Raw genomic sequence first — 24625 nt, 5'->3', positions numbered from 1 at the left:
CAGCCAGGTGTGGACTTCGCACAAAATTAATTCGGATGGTCGTCGGTCGGTCGGGTTTATCGTTGTGGTTGGCGTTGCTAGCTGAACTGTCAATGATATGGTTGTGTTTTCAAAGAATTGGAATTTAAGCCGGCCGGCCGGCAGCACCAAACTCAGTGACGTCATCACGCTCTGACTTGAATTACATATTTGATTTGGTTTGGTTTGATTGAAGGCCGACCGTATGGTGGCCGATCAAGAAAAGCCAATGAGAGATCTCTTCTCAAACGGGATTAGTTACGGGACCAACGATATGATCGGTCTTTTGAACATGTAATTAATATAATTGCGTGCACCATTTGAATTGAACGGGCACGAGATTATGTCTATTTCATTGAGAATACATTGGCCAATTTGTTCAGAGAGAGAGAATACATTGGCCAAAATTTAGCCGTGGCCTACGTGTGGTCAAATTCTGATCACAGCTAGCTGTTTCTGGAAAGAAGACGTACGGGATTAGTGATGAACAAGGGACGACGCGGAGACGAAGATTCGCAGTGCGGATCGTTTACTTTTCTGCCGTCGTCCTATCCAATAGTAATGCAATTAAGAAGAAGGGACTATCAAGCATCGATCGATCGACGTCTTATATAATCAGGACAAGACTAGCACGTAGGTACGTGCAGGAGACGGGAGAGAAGCGAGTCAAGGATAGATCAAGGGCACGCTGATGATCGAGAGTGTTCCGGCGGCCTAATTGGTGCAACTCAGCATCATGTTGCAGCTGGCACTGTTACGTAGTAGTACTAGTTTGATTATTCTGAAACTGTACCCTCGCGTTGAATATAATGATTCAGTCTGAAACGCATCTCAAAAGAAAAGAAAAGAAAAGGCATGTGCAGCCAGGCAAGCGTTAATTTCATTTGGGAGGAAAACGTTGGATTTGGGGTACCCAGACCCAGAGAATACGGAAACTACTTTTGAGGCCTCGCTCACACCACAGGCTCGGAGGCAAGTACGAGCGTCACAGTCACAGCGCCCAGCTAGCAAGCTCTTCTTAGATCGTGCGTTGATGTAGGCAAGCTCAAGCTGGACAAGTGGACATCACTAGCTGCATGTCTTGTTCCTTGCTCTCTTGTTTTCAATCAAGAGTCAAAATGCATCCGCAGAACGGAAAAAAAAAAGAAGAGAAAAAAAGATGCTGCGAAGAGTCAGGATCCAAACTATAAGATGGAGGTGGAGTAATAACGGTCAATGGTTGGGAGTGCCGGCGGAGCCTAGACAAATTAAATTAAATATGGGCTTGCATTGGTTGGCCACGCCCGCCGCGCCCCGGCCGGCGGCTATGTCGCGGTCGCCTCCTCGCCGTCGCCGGTGATCATTGCGGGCAGGCGACTTGGATGCATCATCAATGCAGACTACAACATTTGCTGCACGCGCCCTATCATAACTGCAAGAATAGAATTATATATAGTGCATTTCAATAAAGATATACTAAAAAATAGAGATGCCACTTGTGACTGCAAATCTAAAAGGGCTACATTACTCATTCTAAGAAATGATTTTGTTATCTCTAATTACTTCTAGTAATTCATATTATTTATTTGGTTTTCTGTATCCTCAATAAATGCATATGCATTGAAACTAGAAAAGTAATATCCACTAAATATTTAATTGGCTCTATGCGTTTTACTATACAATACTTTCTTGGTAGTACTTAGTATTGCTTTAATTAGATGGATTTCATTACAAGCTAAAACTACACTTTTTTGTGGGACAAAATTTGAACGCTAAAACTACACTTATTTTGGGATGGAGTGAGTACATTCCGATACTAAAACCTAAAAACATGAATATGAAATCATAATCATGTAGAAAAAGTACATTCCACCGCATACTATTGTGCATCAGCCAAGACTCCAATTGTTGATTTCTTTACTAGTAAACAATTGCCATTCATCAAAATTGGCATCTGGATATATGTGTATCTAAAATTTTCTGACCACGCATATAAAAGTTAGTATGTCCACATACTCTTTTGTATGATCACATACTCCACGTATATGCTCTTCTTTGGATCAGAAACGTCATACATCATGAGATACATATATATGTAGTAGAGATATAGAATGGAGTAACTACAAGTACATATAGAATAGATTTTTCCTATATATATTATTAGACAGCCACGTTTTCTTCATGATCGATCGATCTATATTTAACGTGCGGTTGCTCTAGTCTCGCCTCACCTTAGTCACCTACCTGGCTACCTCGCGCATGGGGAGCTGAGCAGGCTAGCTTGAAGAAGGAAAGGAGGGCAAAAAAAAGAAGAAGATGTGCATACTACTCTTGTGCGATGCCGTACGTCAGTGATGAGCTTATTATTGATTAGGTCATGGCAGAAAGTATGAATCTGTCGATCGCGTTGACTAATTGCAATATAATATAATATCGTGCATCTAGCAATGAAGCATGCTATTAGAAATGTGAACGCCCACAGTGGGACGGAATAAAGTTGACTGGGACAGACGCTGACGAGGCACAAAAACACAGGAAACATCAGCGGACAAAATGGAAACACGACGGGGTTGACTGATGACCAGACTTGATTAGAGAGCTGTAGGATGGAGGGACTAATCAAACGGCCTCGCTCGCTCCAAAGTTTGTCAAAAGGTTAGGTAGGGATATGTAGATGCATGCAACTCCGTTTGAGTACATGCTACTTACTACTAGTATATGGTACTAGTATTGGTGAAAAAATATTCAAGGGCGCCAAGGAGCAAGTAGCAAATAAATTTTAGATACTGTACCAACTAGAGTAACTGTAGTACTAGCATGGACGTTCTGCGATTCATATTAATAATCAAAGTATGGCTATGTTTAGTTCGCGAAAAGGTTTGGATTTTGGTACTGTAGCTCATTTCGTTATTATTTAATAAATAATATTTAATTATAGACTAATTAAGCTTAAAAGATTCATCTCGTACTAATCAGTTAGATTATGTAATTAGTTATTTTTTAACTATATTTAATATTTTATATATGTGTCTAACGATTTGATATGACATGTACTACTGTAAAGAATTGTTTGGGAACCTATGTAATCGGATTCTGGAAATGTACGTTCACTCAGGGTCAGGGGTGGCGTGGTTGCATTGGACGTTCACCCAGTCAAAAAGTCTCTGTCTGAACGCGAGCCCTAGCACTACGGACGGCGGCTACCGTATCCCTCCTGATCGGCCGAGAGAGCTGACTTGACAGACCAAGCAAGCCCAACCGCTTGATATATTCGTGGGTGCGCCGCTGCCGGCCCGGCCTCTTCTGTTCTGCGCCCCATCATCGCGAGAGGCCGCTGCAGGGCCCGCCGGCCGCCGGGGTGTGGAAGGAAGGAAGCGGCGCCGGCGCCGTGACCGGGCGAGTCCGCGCACGGGACGACCCGCCGCACGCCACGCCCGCACCTGCCCACAACGCAACAAGTAGTACTACTAGTCGCAGCGCCTCCACGGCAGCTAGCGACGCAACATCAAACATGGCACTGTTGCCGGCTTATTCCGATTTAGAGTATTACTATTATCTCTCATAGAAATCGGTCAGCTTTTTACCAGCCCAACATAGCAAATGATGCTTTGTTAAGCGACTTAATGACGGCGGCAGAAATATTAGTGGGCAGGCGAGAGAGCCCGGCCCCTCTCCCAATCCACCTCGCTGCTGCAGCTCCGTCACACTATGGCCCATCCGACTCTGTAAATCTGTAAACACGAAAAAAACGTCACATCGAATATTTCGACACATACATGGAGTATTAAATGAAATTTAATTACAAAATTTTTTGCATTGATGGACTGTAAATCGCAAGACGAATCTAATGAGCCTACTTAATCCATGATTTGCAACAGTGATGCTACAGTAACCATCCACTAATTATTAATTACTCATGAATTAATTAGCATCATTAGATTCGTCTCGCGATTTACAACTCATCTGTGCAAAAAGTTTTATAAATAAATTTTATTTAGTACTTCAAATTAGTATGCATTTGCAAAAAAAATTTTGCAACCTAACTAAACACGGTTATACCACGAGACGAATTCAATCCACGCCCCTGCTGATTTGATTATTCAAAAAGGGGAAAAAAAGGTCCACGAGCCCGGGCGGCAGCACCTCGACACGAGACCCCTTCTTCTTCCTCTCCTCCTTCCCGGCTGCTGCCGTCTTTTCTTTTTTCCTACCTTCTTCTTTCTTCCCTGGCACTGTGGTGCTCGTGTCGCCGTCGCGTCGCCTGCTCATGTGTTCTCCGGCCGGCGGCCTCCTTTTCCACACCGGCAGCGCCAATAGGCCAGGATAGCCGCTGGACCCGCACGCCAACCACAGAAATCTACTTGTAATTGAAGTCCCAACCACCTTCATCCTCTTCCTTCCCCTCCTCCCCACAGCTTCAGAGCTAGCTGCTGCTAATTCCCTTGCAATCCGCTCGCTCCCCTGCTTCGCCACCGATCGATCTAGCTCGTCCCAGAACAACGGAAGCGTACGTACAGCAACGACGACCTGCTAGCCAGAGCTAGCTAGCTGCTTTAATTCTTCCTCAGGTATCACTCCATCAAGTCTTCATCTTTTCTCGATCGCCCCTCTTTCTGCCGGCAGTTTTTCTCCAAGCACTTGTGTCGTTCGTCGCCTTTTTTTCTTTCTTGCACTGGATCCTGAAGGTGCTGCGGGCAAGGCGTCCTTGTCTTGCGCTTTTCATCTCTGAATCTCTTCTGCCGCTGGCGCATCCAGTTTCTTAGTCCTTTTGTAGGTCGGGACAGGATCTCTTCAACATAATAAGGCTCTTCTGCAGTTCCTGATTTCTCGTGTCTGCTCGATCAGCTGTCTCGTGCTCTAAGTCAATTAATTACGAGAATCCGGCAATATGAAGCCAACAAGAGCCTCTCCTCGATTGGAGTATTTGTTCAGGAGAAATCCGGCAATATGAAGCCAACAAGAGCCTAAGCCAAAGTTGCTAAATTTGTCCAGGAGCTGAAAAGTTGTTTCCAAAAGGAGAGGCTTCCTTTTTTTTTCAAATACTCCAAAGGAGAGACTTAGAAGGCGAGACATGCTGAATACCTGTGTTTCTAGGGGCAATTCTTCCTCTAGGGGATTAGCAAGGTGATCAGGATTCAGGAGTAGTTGTGATCCGGTAAATAATAAGGGTTCAGCCAGCATGCGGTTCTAATGGCACGTTTGACTTGGGGACAGGGTAGGCTAGGGGATGTTGCCCTGTGGGGATATGCAGACGTGCAGATTCACTGATTGGAGGAGGATGGTGCAGGAACAAATAAATCCAGTCTAGTTTCCCTACAAAAATAACAATAATATGCTGGTTTCCACTGCCGGACGAGGCGGCAGGTGCCCAGATGCAAGAAATGTTTCCCTTCACGAGGTCATGGCTCTGTATTACCCAGGTGTTCCTGAATTGGGATAGGGACGAGATGGCACTGAGCTCACTTGTGTTCCAATCATCAGTGCTGTGCCCAGCGATAGGACAGAGTTCGCCGACGCTTGTCTATTATTTTTATTCACCATCTTGTCTTAACATGCAAATGCGAGATGCATTTACAAGACTTGTCTAACGCATCACAATGAATTTTTGCAGACTGAAATTTTCCTGAAGATTCCTGTGCTGCATGTTGAATTCCACACGACTACCATAACAAGTGAGGATATGAGTTGGTGTTGTCTTCCTAGAACCAAGAAACAAGAGAATGCTTACTTCAACAGCATAGGCGGTAAGAATAATGTATTAGCATGTTGCAAGATTTGTTGCATTAACATGCTAACCAACAAAGTTTCCTAGTTGCGAATTGTGATGTATTTAGCCAGCAGGTATCTGTCTTTTCATCAGTGTCCTTTTCAACACTTCAACCTTGCAATATCTTGGTGCGGTTGAAATAGAACTATAAGAAGGGGTTTATAGCAGATGTATATGTACTGGGTGTGTAGCAAAATACAAGATGAACGGACTTGTGCAGTACCTTTTCTTTTTAGTTTTTACCCTTTTTAGCATTGCAATATAAAATTATAAAGCCCATCTTGTACATTCATCATTATCAAGTGCTGCTGCTTTCAGGTATTTATTCTTTTTTTTTTGAGTAATTTCAGGTATTTATTCTGAGAAGAACATAAGGCTCTTCTCCTATGCTGAGTTAAGATCTGCCACAGATAACTTCAATCGCACAAACAAAGTAGGTCGAGGTGGCTTTGGGACAGTTTATAAGGTAACAATTCATTTCTTGATGGTGTTCAGTTTGAGGGTTGAGGGGAGGAACCAAAGGATGGCTATTTATCCTCAAAGTATGCATGATCTTTTAGTCCTTGCATTCTTAGTTAGAAGTATATCTTATAACTTTTCAGGGAACCATTCGAAATGGGCAAGAGGTTGCGGTGAAAGTTCTTTCTGCTGAATCCAGGCAGGGCATTAGAGAATTCTTGACAGAAATTGATGTCATTAGCAACGTGAAGCATCCCAACCTGGTTGAATTAATTGGTTGTTGCGTTGAAGGAAATAACCGAATTTTGGTGTATGAGTATCTTAAGAACAGCAGTCTTGACCGTGCACTGTTGGGTATGAATCTTATGCCATTATACTAAAATGGATGTTCTGGTATATGAATGCATTTGCCACCTAGATTTCAGTTGCCTTATCAGAAATCTACCTTGTGCTTCTGCAGGTTCTAACAGTGTGCCTGCTGACTTTACCTGGAGCATAAGATCTGCTATATGTCTTGGAGTTGCTCGAGGTCTTGCATACCTGCACGAAGAGATTGCATCACCGATTGTACATAGAGATATCAAGGCTAGCAATATACTTCTCGATAAAAATTACAGCCCCAAGATCGGGGACTTTGGTCTGGCCAAGCTATTTCCTGATAATGTCACCCACATCAGCACCCGGGTAGCTGGAACAACGTGAGTATCGACCTATTGGCAGTCTTGGCGCTTGGCTCGATTTGTTGTCGTGTTTCCTTAGGATAACTAGATTGTTGTGCTGCTTGCAGAGGCTACCTTGCACCTGAATACGCATGGCACGGCCAGTTAACGAAGAAAGCAGATATATACAGCTTTGGGGTCCTTGTGCTGGAGATAGTAAGCGGCACAAGTAGTTCCAGGAGCATACTAGCAGATGACAAGATTCTTCTGGAGAAGGTCAGTCTATTTTTACATCATCTGCATTTTCTGAATGTTTTTTCATCCATAAAAGAGGCAGAAATCTGCAACCCAACTTCACAACAGCAGTTCATGGAAAAAGGTTGCTGAAGTTGTAAATTGTTTAGCTGTGAAAATAATCACAAGCACATACCACCCGCCTCCATCCAAGTCTAATCCCGAACATTCACACAGACCTGGGAGCTGTACGAAGCCAAAAAGCTCAAGGAACTGATCGACCCAACCCTCGGAGACTACCCTGAAGAAGAAGTCATCCGGTACATCAAGGTGGCCCTTTTCTGCATACAGGCAGCTGCGGCGCGGCGGCCGTCGATGCTGCAGGTCGTGACCATGCTGTCCAAGCCGATCCGGATCAATGAGAAGGAGCTGACGGCGCCGGCGTACATGCACGAGTACAGGAGCAATGTGTCCAAGGCGAGCACGTCGAGCAACTCAAAGTCCAAGCACTTGGCGTCAGAGGACTCCAACATGTTCAGCACGGTTGTTCCTCCAACAGTGACTGAGATGAGCCCCAGGTGAAGGAATGAATCAGCACCAGCAGATGTAATCTTTGCGTTGTGAACTGGCGATGTACTGATGTACAGTGGCTGACCGACCTGACGGCATAATAGAGTGCGTGTGCGTATGTGTTGGTGTGTGGTTTTTTTCCAACTGCAAATGCGGCAACTAGATCTTGTACATATAGATTAGGGATTCATGCCAGAGCAATGCAAGATTGTTGCTCATTCCACAGCTTGAGATATCATATTCCGGCAATTATCAGCCAGCATTGGGTTAAGCTCTCACAACAGTTTCAGGACTGAACTTGAGATCATCGCAAGCATCCAGTGGAGCTACTTGGCAAGGAGAAAACAGTAAAGATACAACTTCTGTGATACTAACATGAATGTTCTTCGCTGATATAAAGCCATCCTGACGCAAATCTCTACAAAAGATCGCTACAGGATACACTGAGTCTGGAAATCAGAAATAAACACGCTTCCATCTACGCACAGTCAAGGCTCTCGTGTCTCTGTAATGCTACCCTTATAAGTCACTCAGACGCTGCAGGCTGCTCTTTCTCTGCCTCCGATGGGCCATTGGCGGGGGTTTCTTTGCTCTCTGCAGGCTGCTTGGTGCCATTTGCTGGGGCTGCAGCACCTTCTTTGGCACCATCCTTTGCACCTTCTTTGGCTCCATCCTTTGCGCCTTCTTTAGCAGCAGGTGCTGGTGGAGGTTGCAGCATGTGTGGTGGAGGAGCATGCTTCAGCTTCACCAAGATCTGGCGCATCCGGGAGAGGTCGGTGGGCTTGCCTGGCTTCGGGCCCTGAATAACTGTGATAGATGGCTTCTTGTCCTTGTCTTTCTTTCCACGCTTCTCAATGGTGGCAATTTCATGCGGAATGAGATCTGAAATCGATTTCCAGTACTGCTTGTCCGCACCAGCATGGAATTTCTCCTGACCGGCCACGAAAATCTGCAGCGTAGTACCAAAAAATTAGTAATCAAAATATATTAGCTTACAGACATAGACAAATGCACTAATAAGTCGAATGATTTTCTCACATACCTTCTCCCTTTCTCTGTTGTGGACCTCATTTGTCTCACAGTTCTGTATCCTCTTCTCATAGAAAGCTATCTTGAATTCTTCAGCTTCAGCAATTATTTGGGCACGTAGCTCCTTCTCCCTCTGTTCCTTTTTCTCAAGTTCCATAGCATTTTGCCTGAAAGCATTTTAGAAAAAAGGAAGCAGATCTAATTATAACAAGAGTAACAGGCAAAAACAACAAAATAGTTAATGAAGATATAAAAATGACTTGTTTGATTTAAGGGCAAGAAAAAGGTAACAATCAGCTATCAGAATTTAGGACAGTAACATGGCCTGTATTCAAGCACCCTACAAAATGGTTACCGGCTCCTTGCAAAATTTTGTTTACTGGGCTTTATACAAGACAAGCATTACAGCCAAAACAGTGCAAGAAAAATTTGCTACTGGGAAAGTCTCCCAATGAAGCAGATCATATCAAACACCTCTTAAATTAGGATAAAAAACAATTCCCTTGCTCAAGAACTGCTATCCGTATTCAAGTATTATAGCGGATTCAAAAGTAAAAATGAGCATGCACTCATAAAACAAATGAAGTTGTATGGAAAAGACAATTTAGTGCATAGAGTATGCATCGTGATCACAAAAAGATGTATGGTTTTTCTCCTAGTTTAAGGATTTCAAATCAAAGCAACGCATATAGACGTCTAAAAGAACAAAAAGCATATGCCCACCTTATAGTCAAGGATCACGACTGGGAGCAATATCAACAAAACATACAACTGGAAGAGTAACATATGAGGCAGCACTAGATGAAGCATTAACTGGTTGCAGAAGATAACTTGTGAATAACTAACTAGTTATATTCACAACATGTACACTTGTTGCTAACACATCCTCCAGTCAACAGTTACTTCTAGAAATGCACCAACCATCTGATAGAGAACCAAACTTAACAACTGTACTGGGTTCTGGTTCTCAGCCTGCAAAGTAATCCAACACTGAACGGATCTCTAAATAGCAATATAGTTTCATCCTGATTCCAAATAAAATTGAGCTAATAGAAAACACAAATTTCCAAACAAAAAACTGTAACCACACTTGCTACTTCAGGATTTCTTTAAGTAACTAAAGAGAGGTAAAAGCACAAAAAATAAGAAACCGACTCGAAGTACTGAAACTATATGCACCAACTAACGATCATGGACCATCACTGATGTAGTTATATTCACAAGTTCATATTTTATGGATTATATAGCTCCCAACCAGCCTACACACGACAACAGTATTGAAAACACAGTTTCTAAAATCTAAACCATACGCCAATAGCTAACTGACCCTCCAATAGTAAGCGCTATTTTTTAGCAACGCATCAACTACCTGATGGAGAAGGAGAAGACCTGTAACTATATCCAGTCCTCAGCTTAGAAACTACTGTAGTCCACAACTGGTCATTCCCTTCACAGCAATTTCTAGTTTGACCCAATCAATAGAGCCAGGTAATAGAAACCGCTGAATCCCATACCCAAAACTACCTCTGAATTGTTGAAGTGGCTGAATTAGGCGAAATAGCACAGGAACACTTCAGATCTGACTCGAGCAGCAGGAACCCTAGCTCACACGCAACGCAAGCAACCATACAGACAGAAAAACAGCACAACCCCACACAGATCGGAAGCGGCGGTGCTCACCTCCGCCATTCACGGAGGAGGAAGCCCTCCTCCCGGCCCATCTCGGTCGGCGGTGGCAGGATCGGGCCGTCGCCGGCGTCGGGCTCGAGGTCGGGGGAGAAGGGCGAGGGCGAGTACCCCCCGGAGACGTGGCGGATCGGGACCCCATCGGACTCGACAGTGATCTCCTCCTCCACCTCCTCGATCCCCCCATCGGCGAAGGAGGCGTAGCCGCCGTATCCCCCGGCGCCGTCGCCGCCGGCCGCCGCGGGGTCGGCAGCGCCGAAGTCGTCGGCGTCGAAGGGGTGGGAGGTGGTGCGCGGCAGCTCGTCGGCGCCGTCGTCGGCGAAGAAGGAGGCCATGGTGGAGGGGAGACGCGACGCGGAGGTTTTGGGCGGCGCCGGCCTGGTGGACTGGTGGTGTCTGGTGGTGGTGCTGTGCGCGTGCGTGCGGATGGGCGCGCTTTGCTTTGCTTTGCTTTGCTGGGCCCGCCAGGCTGCTGATTAAATTCGCCTAGCCGGTTACAAAAATTATTTGGTCGGTCGTGGCGGTTTTTTTATTTTTTTATTTTTTATTTTCGTTTTTTACAAAAATATATTTTCGATTTGGAAATTTACAGGAATATACCCCGGCCGCCCAGCTGCCGGGCGGCCGGGACCTGGCCGCCCGGCAGCAGGGCGGCAGGGGCTTCTGTGCAAAAAATTTTGCAAAAATAATTGCGCGCAGGTCCTTGGGGCCGGTCGCCCGGCAGCGGGGCGGCTGGCCCTGGCCGCCCGGCTGCTGGGCGACCGGCTCTCCCACCCTTATATAAGGGTTGGCTGGTCCCCCCACCCCTCATTTGCATCACAAAAATTCCAGAAACCAAGAAAAAAGAGGGAGGGAGGGAAAGAGGCGAAGCCCTGCCAGATTTTCGAGCCGGCGACTGCAGGTAACCAAAATTCTTGTACGCTTTACAAATATCATGATTGTGTGTCCAGATATGTCGAGCAATTATTTTTGTTGTAATTATTTTTGTTGAAATAGTAGATTAGCAATCAATTTAATATCATGATTGTGTGTCCAGATATTTTTAAGTTCATTATGGTGACGAATATATTTCTCATGATGTGTATGGAGTAGATCTATCAACTTTTGAACGAAGAGAGTGCGGAATAGATAAACCCTTAGAGAGGAGTTTTGGTTCCATACACAAATGGCTTCACGATAAATTCAATGTGAATCCAAAGACTCATTTCCTAACCGTTCAAACTGTGACAAATTGGGGAACTGAAGGGGATTTCTGGGAGTTGATGCTTATATCAAACACCGAAGAATGACGGACTTACATGCTCTTGACCGCGGGTGGCCTCTTGCAATGCTAATTCAGATTCACCAGAAGACAGCCCATTTCGGTGAAGGGTCAACAAGTACATCATCTCATATGAACCAAGCAGTGGAACAAAAAAATAAAGATCAGAACATGCATATCACAGAATCTGAGCCGCAAGGTATATCTGATCAGGTAGGAGAAAAAGAAGATCAGAACGTGCATGTCATTCAACCTGAGCCGCAAGGTTTAGCTGATGAGGGGGAGCGGATACCTGGAATAGTGGAAGCTGTACAGAATGAAGACCAAGAGACTCGAATGATGGAAGAATGTGGGGACTCATCAGACGATGAGGACTACCCGTTGCTAGGTGAATGGCGAGGCAAGGGTTTTGGAAATCCAGTGATACCGGATATTAAGAGTAATGAGTACGAATACAGAGAGAATAAGGTTGTGCAGGGGGCAAAGTATCCTAGCATTGAAGCTGTGAAAGATGCTGTGAAGCTTTGGGCTATATCGTTGAGGAAGGAATTCAGAGTTGTGAAGTCTAGCAGCAAAGAATATGAGGTGAAGTGTGTCAATAGCGATTGTACATAGCGAGTACATGCCTACAAGGGCAAGTACAAAACACACTGGGAGTATTCAATTGTTAAACCACATACATGTAGATTAACTGCTGTTGCGCAAACTCACCGTAACATCACATCCACTTTCGTGGCCAAGAAGTTGTATGGGGTGATTCTGGACAAAATTGATTATGAGTCAAAATTGATAATTAGGGAAATCGACGACCGTTTTCAATACAAAATCAACTATGCAAAGGCTTGGCGGGTAAAACAAAAGATGTTAGAGATGAGATTTGGTACATATGAGGCATCATATGATAACCTGCCTCACATGCTGTCAGCAATTGTGCAAAGAAATCCTGGAAGCGCGGCTGATACCTACATTGTACCGAGTTTAGATGGGGGACCTGGGTTTCTGCTTCGTGCTTTCTTCTGCCTTAGTGCATGTGTGAGGGTATTTATGTATTGTCTTCATGTTCTATGTATTGACGGCACATTCTTGACAGTAAGATATAAGGGGAAAATACTGACAGCGATTGGAGTTGATTGCAACAAGCAGGTGGTTCTCATCGTCTTTGCTTTTGTTGAGAATGAGAACATAGAGAGCTGGTACTGGTTCCTTGAACGTGTGAAGATTCACGTTGTTGCTGGAAGACCTGATGTTTGCATCATCAGTGACAGACATGCTGGTCTTCTAGCAGCAATAAGGCAAGTACATGAAGGAAGTCGAGGACAGCCTCCTCTATGGCCAGATGTTGTGAGTAGGTGGTGCATAAGGCATATGGGTGCAAACTTTTATGAGCGCTTCAAAAATAAGGAACTTATGAATTTGTTCAAGAGATTGTACACTCAGAATCAACAGCGGAAGTTTGATGCATTGTGGCAGGTGTTAGATAACATGTGCGCCGAGCTGCTAAAGGAACAGGCCTCAACCTCCAGCCGGAGACGTTCCGGCGGCGGACCTTTCACACAGTGGATTAAAGATGCACCTAAGAAGAAGTGGTCAATTCTATACGACACTAGTGGTCGTCGATATGGGATCGAGACAACCAACCATGCAGAGTGTTAAAATATGGTAATGCGTCATGTTCGCGGATTTCCTCTTGTTGGCATAGTTGAGTTCATCATGTACGGATGCACAAGGTACTTCAGAGAGCGGTACCAGGCAGCTGTTGTCTTACTTAATGATCCAAGAGTGATTTTTTTAATAGGATCACTAACTACATGAAAGAAAAGATTGAAAAGACTCAATATCACAGAGTGGTCTCCATGGGCACAAATGATCAAAGGTTGAGTTTTCATGCAAGGACAGGACAGGGCAGTGTGTCCGCAGACAAAGGGTCGTTCAGGATTGCTTGATAACACCGGAAGGCAAGGTTTTTTGCAGATGCAAGAAGCCACAGCTTCTTCACTTACCATGCTCCCATGTCATTGCGGCATGTTCAGAATCTGGGTTGGATCCTGGGGTTTTTGTTTCACAATATTTTAGAAAAGAAACCGCTGTGCACACTTGGGGCCATGAGATATATGGCATAGGCAGTCTGGGATCATTTACTACACCAAATATCTCTCCAATGTACATTCCCAATCCAGATGCTAGGAGAGGGGTAGGTCGACGGCAGATACTTCGTATCCGTAACGGAATGGATGAGTCTGAGGCAGGAAGAAGAAAAAAGATGCAACTTGTGTGGAGCAGATGGTCACACTTACAAGAAGTGCCCTAAAATGCAAGAAGATAATGTTGGTGCTGAGGTTGGACCTTCTGGAAATCCCACCGATGGATTGCCTCCAGATTTTGGAGCCCGTCGCGTCTAGATTTCGTTATGTGTGCATATGTATTTGAACCAAATGTATGGATATGTATTCGGACATGTATGTGATAATTACATTTCGTTATGTATGGATATGTATTTGCACCAGATTGTAGCATGTAATATTACGAAGATATTTGTGTAGTAAGATTTCTTGGTTGTAGTTCTAAATGTGTAGGTTGGTTCAATTATATTACTCACTGAATGTAGTGTACTGAAAATAGAAGGGTAGTTACGAATCATAAATTTTCGGTTTGCAATACAGTTTTGTAAACAATGCTACAATTGCAAAGCAGAGGTTTAAGGCGTTCGTACTACTAGATACTTAAACAATGAAAAGCATGGCATGTGCAACACGATAACCTCGTGTTGTGAGTAAACCTAACATGCCTTAGGAAATGTAAAATGCCGGGATTACATGGTGGTGCTTTACTGAGTGCACCGGGGATATTTTTCCTTTCGAATAGCTTCAGACCCTACTTCCTTAGCACGGCGGGCCTTCTCTCGCTTTCTCTCCCTATCAACTTCACGTTTCTCTGCCTTCTGACGTTCCACTTCTACAATCCTCTTCTGAATCTCTTCCTGGTTTTTCTTGCGCTTCTCCTCCATCTGTTCTTCATGCAGCATTCGTTGCCGCCTTTGTGCAGCCTAACTTGCTTGACGCTCCACGTAGTCCTTATCCTGCTGAGATTGCTCGGTGTCTAACCACTGCATGAAATCACATAGAGGCGGTGGAGTCTTTCCCCAAATCATGTTAGAAGTCATTACTAGATCTGAAAGTGACAAACTCTGATAGTGTTTTGTAGTACCTTTGCTCGGTCCTTGCCATAATGCTTGGGCGGGTCGTACTCGTAATTCTCGCACATGAAGAATCTCTTGCCAAAGTCGTCCCCCCAAAACCCTTGATTTCATTAGTTTGCACAAGGATCCGCAAAAACACATAGGCACCTGGACTCCTTTGGGGACTGTTTCCGTCACCTTATTCCATGGAATGTAGGTGGATCCTGAGGATGCCATGGTGTTGAGCACTGGCAATCACAAGTAATCAATCAGATTGCTAATATACTATATCAACGCTAATCATTATCAGTAACTACACCTAAATGTACCACTAATCACTCCTAATAATAATTAAACTGATTGTTAAGACTTTCTAATACTTCTCTAACAATTTTTCTATAATTTTCTAACATTTTCTAAAAAAATTTAATATTATCTTCCAATTTTTAAGACTTTCTAATACTTCTCTAACAATTTTCTAGTACTTAATCTAACACTAAATGTACTGTATCAAGGCTAATCATTACAAGTAACTGCACCTAAATGTACCACTAATCACTCCTAACAATAATTAAATTGATTGCTAATCTACTGTTTCAACAAAAATAATTACAACATAATCTATTTGTAAAGCGTACAAGAATTTTGGTTACCTGTGGTCGCCGGCTCGAAAATCCAGCAGGGCTTCGCCGCTCTCCCTCCCTCCCTCTTTTTTCTTGGTTTATGAAATTTTTGTGATGCAAATGAGGGGCGGGGACTAGCCAACCCTTATATAAGGGTGGGAGAGCCGGTCGCCCAGCAGCCGGCGGCCAGGGCCGGCCGCCCCGCTGCCGGGCGACCGGCTCCAGGGACCTGCGCGCAATTATTTTTGCAAATTTTTTTGCACAGAAGCCCCTGCTGCCGGGCGGCCAGATCCCGGCCGCCCGGCAGCTGGGCGGCCGGGATATATTCATGTAAATTTTCAAATCGAAAATATATTTTTTGTAAAAAAACGAAAAAAAAACCGCGTCGGTCGTGGGTTTCTAAATGGGCTTCTCGCGTTGTCATGGTTCAGATTGAGCCCAACAGGCCTGGATTGCTTGCCTTTTCTCTTTTTTTCTTCTAATTTGCATCTCAATTCTTTTTATCCCCCTCCAAAAAAATCACAATTCTTTTTATATCCCCCTCAAAAAAATCTCAATTCTTTTTATCGATGATGATGCGTTTGAAGTAACCATGAATGTGGTTGTGTGTTAAAAGTCGTCTTTATTCTAATATGGAGAAAGAACAAAGAATACAAACGCCTACAGGAATTCCTAAGAGAAAAGACTGTTGATATCATCTTTTCCAGTGTCTACCATCAATGAGCCAATATGCTCATCAGCGCGTTACTAGTCTCTTGTGCTCAAGATGCTCGGCATCGCCGAGCTCCACCTCACCGGACGTCACACCACCACCACCACCAAACAGGGACTCTATCTGCTCCAATGTCTTGCCGCTTGTCTCCGGCACGAACAGGTGCACAAACACCACCGACGCTGCCGAGACGACGGCGAACGCGGTGAACGCGCCGGCGACGGTCACGGCGCGGCAGATGGAGAGGAACGACATGGCCACGCCGCCACTGGCCATCCGGTTCAGGGCGAAGCCGATGCCCACGGCCTGCGCGCGCAGCCGCAGCGGGTAGATCTCCGAGCTCAGCACCATGTTGATGGGCCCGATCCCCACCGAGAAGAAGGCCACGAAGCCGCACACCGTCGCGACGGCGAGCCCGATCGCCGCGCCCGTCGGCAGCACGCCGCGCGCGAGCAGGGCCAGCGACGCCGCCAGCACGGCCAGGCACACGGTGATGCCGATCGTGCTGATGTACAGGAGCGGCTTCCGGCCGACGTGGTCCACCAGGACGATGGCGATCACGATGAACGCCACCTTGGAGAACCCCACCGCGACGGTGGCGGCGAGGAGCTGGCTCTCCGTCGTCATGCCGGAGTCCCGGAATATGGTGGGGCTGTAGTACACCAGCGCGTCGATGCCGGTGGCCTGCTGGAAGAACTGGACGCCCAGTCCGGTGATCAGCATCCGGCGGACCACCGGCGACGGCCTCAGGAGCTCCCGCCACGCTGCCTTGCCTGAAGCAGTGGCACAAGCGGCTTCCTCGATCTCGGCGAGCCTCTCCTGCGCCTCCTCCTCGCTGTCCGAGACCTTGGCGAGCACCGCGCGCGCGTCGCCAGCCCGGCTCTGCATCACCAGCCACCGCGGCGACTCCGGGATGACCAGCAGGACGAACGCGATGGAGATGGACGGGACGATGCCGGCGCCGAGCATGACCCGCCAATTGATGTGGTCGGGCAGGCCCGCGAACACAAGGTTGGAGACGTAGCCGAGGAGGATGCCGAAGCTGATGAAGATCTCGGGGAAGGACGCGAGAGTGCCCCGCAGCGTAGCCGGCGAGATCTCCGAGATGTAGACGGGCGCGACCATGATTCCGATCCCGATGCCGATGCCGGCCAGCAGCCGCCCCGTCATGAGCACGGCGAAGGACGGCGCGAACGTCATGATGGCCGCGCCGGCCTGGAACACGGCGGCGGCGAGGCCGATGGTCCACTTCCGGCCGATGGCGTCCGAGGTTCTGCCAGCGGCTAGACTGCCGAGGAGGGAGATGAAGCTGAGGCACCCGACTAGCACTTCTTGCTGCACCTCCGTGATACGGAGATCCTTTTGGATGAAGATAATGCAGCCGCTCATCACGCCGACGTCTGGACACACCAACACAAGAATTCTGTCACTGCAAGATCACAATTTGTGCAGGCATCAGAATGCATTGAGCTACTAGTTGGGTACTGTACTCCACAACAACAACCATTTCCAGATGCCTCAAGCAGTTTATTTCAGTAATTTCAGTTTGAGACTGAGCATCCTGTTAAATGAGTTATCATCTGAATTTACATAGCAGTTTGCTATCATCCCATTGTGGTAGACTTCAAAAGGATTTCTGCTGGTCTGTTGATTCGTGCAATTTAGTGTGGACACAATATTCATGGTCATGATCAAACTTTTCGCTTAAACAAAACACTAAGATAGAGCACACCCATTTTGCAGTGAAGAGAAGTCAACGCAGCCCTCTAATCCCAAGCCAAGTTGCCTGAACAGGTAAAGCCAAATCTGCATCAAGAAACGCCATTGGAGTAGGAGGATCTCACCGTAGCCGAGCAGGACATGGTTGAGCGACGCGAAGACCGAGTAGGCAAAGACGTATCTCCGGCTGCTGCTGCCGCGAACACGGACACCGCCGCCATCTTCAGGCTCCGGCGGGAGCACGTCGTCCATGCGCGCGTATCTGCTCTTCCTCCCCAAGAAACCCGGCAGGCTGCCGCCGCCAGCCGCCACCTCGGCCCCCATCACCTCTAGGCTCTAGCTTACTCAGACCGTCCTCGTCGCCTCCTCCGAGAAACCTGGCAGGCGAGGCGAGGCGAGGCCGGGTAACGGGAAGAGCAGCAATGGATCTGAGGAAGGATGCGAGGAAGAGAGATGGAGCAGGAAACAAGGCGGGATTTGTTTAAGACATGCAGGTGTTTTATATGTTTCTGTGCTTTTCAGCTGAGCTCAGGCGAGGCGGTACCAGGTCCGTTTGGTTCGTAGCGTGTTAGTGAATAGTGACACTTTGACCGATTATTACGTGTCAAACAAAGTCAGTTTACAAAATCAACTCCAGAACCCCTGCGCTAGTAATCCTGAAGAATCACTGTAGCTAATCATCGATTAATTACCGTCATTAGATTCGTCGCGAAAAGTTACACCCATCCCTAGAAAGGTTTTGCAAATAGACTTCATTCAGTCCTTCATGCGGGAAAGATTCTCTTCTAGCGCTAGGATTCTAACGCGCATCCAAACAAGGCCCAGCTCACTAGCAGAGCCAGAATCTGCTCGTTTTCTTGCTGTTGCCGTGTTTGGTTTGCCCTGAAAAAAATTTCATGTCGATGCTTTGACTACTAATTAAGAGTATTAAATAAAGTCTAATTATAAAACTATCTCCACAACTATGGTATTGTAGCAGTTACTCTACCTAGTAAGACCTTTGACCGTACGTTTAGGGAATGATTAGTCGTAGTTACTGTAGTATCACTGTAGCTAATCATGATAAAACTTGACTCATTAGATTCGTCTCGAAAAGTTACATCTATACGTGAAAAAGTTTCGCAAATAAATTCCGTTTAGTACTTCATGCATGTATTCGTCAATTTTGTGAAAAAAATTTCATGGTGTAAACCAAACATGGCCAGCCGGGAGTTTTGGTGGTCGCTGATCTGCCATTGATACGTGCAGCCGCTGCCTCTCTAATGTTTGAGGGCCTCATTGGAAAGGAATTTTCAGGATCTAGTTCAAATTAACTCCATGAGTCTTTTATTTTTTTTCTAACATTGTCAGTCAGCTTCGGACTTATCGAAGTAAAGCCATTTGAAACTAGAATATTACACTGTTATAAACTAAGCATGTGTCCAAGTTGACTAAATTCACCTATATCTGACAAAGTATCGCAAGATGTGACCATTAACCAAACATGTTCTGAATCCAATACTCATCATTTATACAATGGTGTTTGTACACCATGGCACCGGTAACCTGCATACGAGGCTTAGTGATGCTCAAAAAGAAAAACAACGAACCAGGTTCAAATGAACCAGGTTCGCGGATGAATCCTCTATTCATTTGGAAGCCTCGAAGCGTGTGAAACTAATCTTTTGTGCACAAGAAGCTCCGCGTCGCCGAGCTCCATCTCCACCTCGCCGAGCGCCGCGCCGCCACCACCGAACAGCGACTCGATCTGCTCTAGCGTCTTGCCTCTCGTCTCGGGCACCAACCTGTGCACGAACACCACGGACAGCGCCGAGATGACCGCGAACGCGGCGAACGCGCCGGCGACGGACACGGCGCCGCTGGTCATCCTGTTGAGTGCCACGCCCACCCCCACGGCCTGCGCGCGCAGCCGCAGCGGGTAGATCTCCGAGCTCAGCACCATGTTGACGGGCCCCATCCCCACCCAGAAGAAGGCCATGAAGCCGCACACCGTCGCGACGGCGAGCCCGATCGCCGCGCCCGTCGGCAGCACGCCGTGAGCGAGGAGGGCGAGCGACGCGGCCAGCAGAGCCAGGCACACGGTGATGCCGATCGTGCTGATGTAGAGGAGCGGCTTCCAGCCGATGCGGTCGACCAGGACGATAGCGACCACGATGAACGCCGTCTTGGAGAACCCCACCGCGACGGTGGCGGCGAGGAGCTGGGTATCCGTTGCCATGCCGGCGTCGCGGAATATGGTCGGGCTGTAGTACACCAGCGCGTCGATGCCGGTGATCTGCTGTAAGAACTGGATGCCCAGCCCGGTGACGAGCATCCGGCGGATCGCCGGCGACGGCCGGAGAAGCTCCCGCCACACCGCCTCGCTGGAGGAGGTAGTGACACGCGCGGCCATTTCGATCTCTGCGAGCCTCGCCTCCGCCTCCTCCTCACTGTCCGTGACCTTGAGCAACACCGCGCGCGCGTCGCCCGCCCGACTCTGCATCACGAGCCACCGCGGCGACTCCGGGATGACCAGCAGCACGAAAACTATGGAGATGGAGGGGAGGATGCCGGCACCAAGCATGACGCGCCAGTTGATGCCGTCGGGCAGGCCAGCGAAGACGAGGTTGGATACGTAGCCGAGGAGGATGCCTAGACTGCCGAAGATCTCCGGGAAGGACGCGAAGGAGCCCCGCATCATGGCCGGTGAGATCTCCGAGATGTACACGGGCGCGACCATGACGGCGAAGCCGATGCCGATGCCAGCTAGCAACCGGCCTGCCATGAGCATGGCGAAGGAAGGCGAGAACGTCATGATGGCAGCGCCGGCCTGGAACACGGCGGCGGCGAGGCCGATGGTCCATTTCCGGCCAATGGCGTCCGAGGTCCGGCCGGCGGCAAGGCAACCAAGGAGGGAGATGAAGGTGAGGCATCCCACCAGCAGCTCTTGCTGCACCTCCGTGATGTGGAGGTCCTTCTCGATGAAGATGATGCAGCCACTCATCACACCGATATCTGGACACGCATCATCAAACACATTGTAAGTCATGGCATCTCTGAACTCTAAAATTCTGAACTACTATAACCAAATCTGAATCAAGAAATTATCATTCATCGGAGCCCACCGTAGCCGAGCAGGACGTGGTTGAGCGACGCGAAGACCGAGCAGGCAAAAGACATATCTCCTGCTGCTGCCGCTGCCGCGAACATGGATACCGGCGCCACCGTCTTCCGTCTCCTGCCGGAGAACGTCGTCCATGCGCGCGTACTTGCTCTTCCTTGCAAAGAAACCAAGCAGGCTGCCGCCGCCGGCCACCGCACCGGGGCCTGGAGTCCCCATGATAGGTAACCGGGCGCCCCGGCTTGCTCGAAGCTCTCCTCCTCTCTGCTCTTCCCAGCAACGTTGAAGTTGGTCTGGCAATGGTAAGAGTTCTATGGATCTGAGGAAGGGAGGAAGCTGAAGGAATCCAGGAGGAAACAAGATGGGATTTGTTTAAGACCGATGGCACTTTTTTTTATAGGCTTCCGTGCGATTTTGTATCTATCAGCTCACTCAACTCAAAGAAATGAGGAATCTGCACTCATTTTGAAATGGCCACTTTTCAACAAAGTTGGAGTAGTGCGGTGAGCCAGGATTGTCAGATCAGGATCCTACTCTGATATTGATGTCTGATTTTCGGCTCATACTAGAAACTTGAGCAATGTGCAATATGAATATTAGTACATTAGCTTCATGACCAATGTATACAATATCAACAGGCCTGAAAGTGTAAGTAACTGAAATTTGGACAGCAAAGCTAACAGAGGAAATTCTTGAAATTAATCCATGTTATAGTTTCCAGTAAGGTATAAATCATTGCAACTCCTGACATACAGTACTGTAGTTCCAAAGAGTGCTAGTACAGTACACTGGATCTGAATATGAATGTATACTATGTGTAAATGTGTCTCTTTAAGTTCAGTGTTTCATCAAGGAAGAAATCCAACCGTTAGTTTCTCTGCATAAGCGAAGATTGAAGTGAATTCGAATCCATCCCCATGCGATCAGTGTCACCTCTACCTCTAGCATGTCTGTACCAAACTACCTCGTCCTACAATTCCATGACATGGAAGTTGGAAGTTGAACCGCTGCGTTTCTTTCAGATACAGCTTCAGCTTGACTGTACTGTACCACGGCATCAGAGACCCAGTTTATACTTGTACCCTGCTAGGAAACAGCGAGCACCTGTAGTGTAGTGCTGAGCTGAATGATCGGAAGACCTCTCCTTTCGTGGCGAGTAACTGCAGACTCATCCCTTGTGCTTGTGCACCAAATGTTCCACGTCGTTGAGCTCCAGGTCTCCCCGGCCCTCGCCGTCGCCGCCACCAAACAGCAACTCGATCTGCTCCAGCGTCTTGCCGCTGGTCTCGGGCACGAATCTGTGCACGAACACCACGGAGAGGGCGGATATGACCGCGAACGCGGAGAAGGCGCCCGCGACGGAGATGGCGCGGCAGATGGACAGGAACGACATGGCCACCGCGCCGCTGGTCACCCTGTTCGCCACGGCTCCGAGCGCCGCGGCCTGCGCGCGCAGCCGCAGCGGGAAGATCTCCGAACTCACCACCCAGCAGATGGGCCCGATCCCCACCGAGAAGAACGCCACGTCGCCGCACACCGTCAGGATGGCGACGGCGATGCCGGCGCCTCTCGACACCCACCCGTGCGCGAGGAGGAGGAGCGCGGCGGACAGGACGGCCAGGCAGGCGGTCATGCCGACCGTGCTCACGTACAGCAGCGGCTTCCAGCCGACGCGGTCGATCAGCACGATGGCGAGCGCTATGAACGCCGTCTTGAAGAACCCGACGGCGACCGTGGCGGCGAGGAGCTGGCTCTCGGTGGTGATCCCGGCATTCCGGAATATGGTCGGGCTGTAGTACACGAGAGCGTCGATGCCCGTGATCTGCTGGAAGCACTGGATGCCCAGCCCGGTTACGAGCATCCGGGCGATCACCGGCGACGGCCTGGACAGCTCCTGCCACACCGTCTTGTCCCCGTACTTGCCGGCGTTCGTGGCTGCCGCGGCAGCCTCGATCTCGGCAAGCCTCTCTCTCGCCTCGTCCTCGCTGTCAGTCACCTTGAGAAGCACGGCGCGCGCCTCGTCGGCTCTGTTCTGCATGACCAGCCACCGCGGCGACTCCGGGATGACGAGCAGCGCGAAGGCGATGGACACGGACGGGAGGATGCCGACGGCGAGCATGACACGCCAGTTGATGTGGTCGGAGAGGCCGGAGAAGGCGTAGTTGGAGATGTACCCGAGAAGAATCCCGATGTTGATGAAGATCTCTGGGAAGGAGGTGAAGGAGCCCCTGGAAGCGGCGGGGGATATCTCGGCGATGTACACCGGCGCGATCATGACGCCGAACCCGATGCCGATGCCGGCCAGCAGCCTGCCGATCATGAGGACCCGGAAGGACGGGGCGAACGTCATGACGGCCGCGCCGGCCTGGAAGACGACGGCGGCGAGGCCGATGGTCCACTTGCGGCCGATGGCGTCGGACGTCCTCCCGCCGGCGAGGCTGCCGAGGAGGGAGATGAAGCTGAGGCAGCCGACCAGGACTTCTTGCTGCACCTCGTTGATGTGGAGGTCCCTCTGAATGAACAGAATGCAACCGCTCATCACACCAACATCTGACATTTGGGTATGAATTATGAAACTTCATTAGCAAAACAGATTACACCCGCAGTGTAGGATTGCATTGACTAGTTGTGATGTTTCATTTTTCCTGTCAATCAGGCAGTTTTTTTTTTCTGTTACTGCTAGCACACTAAAGACTAAACAGGCTGTAAACACTAGCCATTTCCACCCCGGGTAAAAAGTCAACTCCTAAAGTTCTAATCCTACCCGAAGTCCCGAACTCGTCAAGAAACTCGTATGAAAAGTTGAAAACCCAAACCAACAAGTAATTCCCCCCGTTAATTTCTTTCGAATGAACTAGCGAGCGCCGGGGACGGAGGTTTAATTACCGTAGCCGAGCAGCACGGAGTTGAGGGAGGCGAAGACGGAGCAGGCGAAGACGTATCTCCTGCTGCTCTGGCGCTCACGGACGCGGACGCCGCCGTCCTCCTCCCCTTCCTGCTCCGGAGGGAGCACGTCGTCCATGCGCACGTATCTGCTCTTCCTGCCCATGAAATCCGGCAGCGCCGGCAGGCCATTGGCGCCGCCGCCGTTGGACGTCGCCGACAGCTCGGCACTTGGGAGCATCATGCTCTGCTCCGCTTTCCCGCGCTTTCTTCTCCAACTTCTTTCAATTCAGAAGAGCTTCCGGTTTCTCTCTCTCCTTTTTTAAGAAAGCTTCCGGTTTCTCTCGAAAGAATGGTAGCGGTTAACTAGTAGTAGGAGGCAACAGTGCTTGATCTGAGGACGGAGGACGAAGACGAAAGGCAGGAGAGGCGACGAAGGAAGAAGATTTTAATACGTTCATCGTGTACTTTTCGCTACAGGCGATTCGGTCGTCGTTCAACTCGATCTTTGGCGTCGGGAGTCGCATTTTCAAATGTGGCGTCTTTCCTGTAAGACCCCTGGACTCTTGGTGATTTGTGAACTGTGGCCTCAAACACAGGGGATCTGTAATTTCTGCCATGTCTGATTCCGTTTGGTATCTAGTCAACACGCCACCCAACTTGTACTCCAGCAAACGACCGCATTTGGTAGCAGGTCAGTTCGCCACGGACGTCAAACTTGAACCAGAAAATTGTGCGACCACACCCATAA

The 24625-nt window shown here is 48.3% G+C and overlaps 5 protein-coding genes across 7 annotated transcripts; 1 reads left to right on the top strand and 4 right to left on the bottom strand.

The window, feature by feature from the left end:
* Positions 1–4137: 4137 nt before the first annotated feature.
* On the top strand, positions 4138–7911 carry LOC120642130 (cold-responsive protein kinase 1-like). Of its 2 annotated transcripts, none has more exons than XM_039918543.1 (7): positions 4138–4565; positions 5609–5741; positions 6115–6230; positions 6367–6577; positions 6684–6921; positions 7011–7158; positions 7354–7911. In XM_039918543.1, the coding sequence occupies exons 2-7, from the start codon at positions 5678–5680 to the stop codon at positions 7696–7698; spliced, it is 1122 nt and encodes a 373-aa protein (XP_039774477.1). In that variant the 5' UTR covers positions 4138–4565; positions 5609–5677; the 3' UTR covers positions 7699–7911. The 2 variants fall into 2 exon arrangements, with proteins under 2 accessions (XP_039774477.1, XP_039774476.1); XM_039918542.1 differs by having other exon boundaries at positions 4285–4565; positions 6106–6230.
* Positions 7912–7926: 15 nt separating this feature from the next.
* On the bottom strand, positions 7927–10874 carry LOC120642131 (clathrin light chain 1-like). Its single transcript, XM_039918544.1, has 3 exons — positions 10396–10874; positions 8729–8882; positions 7927–8635 (listed from the first exon to the last, which is right to left on the bottom strand). The coding sequence occupies exons 1-3, from the start codon at positions 10734–10736 to the stop codon at positions 8213–8215; spliced, it is 918 nt and encodes a 305-aa protein (XP_039774478.1). The 5' UTR covers positions 10737–10874; the 3' UTR covers positions 7927–8212.
* A 5261-nt stretch (positions 10875–16135) lies between these two features.
* LOC120643162 (probable polyol transporter 4) lies at positions 16136–17719 on the bottom strand. Its single transcript, XM_039919680.1, has one exon. It carries the CDS (start codon positions 17559–17561, stop codon positions 16197–16199), a length of 1365 nt encoding a protein of 454 aa, XP_039775614.1. The 5' UTR covers positions 17562–17719; the 3' UTR covers positions 16136–16196.
* A 1650-nt stretch (positions 17720–19369) lies between these two features.
* On the bottom strand, positions 19370–20915 carry LOC120643161 (probable polyol transporter 4). The gene has a single exon (XM_039919679.1). It carries the CDS (start codon positions 20872–20874, stop codon positions 19516–19518), a length of 1359 nt encoding a protein of 452 aa, XP_039775613.1. The 5' UTR covers positions 20875–20915; the 3' UTR covers positions 19370–19515.
* Positions 20916–21668: 753 nt separating this feature from the next.
* LOC120642129 (probable polyol transporter 4) lies at positions 21669–24355 on the bottom strand. 2 transcript variants are annotated; one of them, XM_039918540.1, is made up of 2 exons: positions 23878–24355; positions 21669–23541 (listed from the first exon to the last, which is right to left on the bottom strand). In XM_039918540.1, the coding sequence occupies exons 1-2, from the start codon at positions 24116–24118 to the stop codon at positions 22160–22162; spliced, it is 1623 nt and encodes a 540-aa protein (XP_039774474.1). In that variant the 5' UTR covers positions 24119–24355; the 3' UTR covers positions 21669–22159. The 2 variants fall into 2 exon arrangements, with proteins under 2 accessions (XP_039774474.1, XP_039774475.1); XM_039918541.1 differs by having other exon boundaries at positions 21669–23503.
* Positions 24356–24625: the final 270 nt, after the last annotated feature.

Source organism: Panicum virgatum, chromosome 7K (assembly GCF_016808335.1).
Source record: "Panicum virgatum strain AP13 chromosome 7K, P.virgatum_v5, whole genome shotgun sequence".
Taxonomy (NCBI): Eukaryota; Viridiplantae; Streptophyta; class Magnoliopsida; order Poales; family Poaceae; genus Panicum; species Panicum virgatum.
The sequence above is the reverse complement of the archived record's forward strand: the minus strand, read 5'-3'. Positions and strand labels throughout refer to the sequence as shown.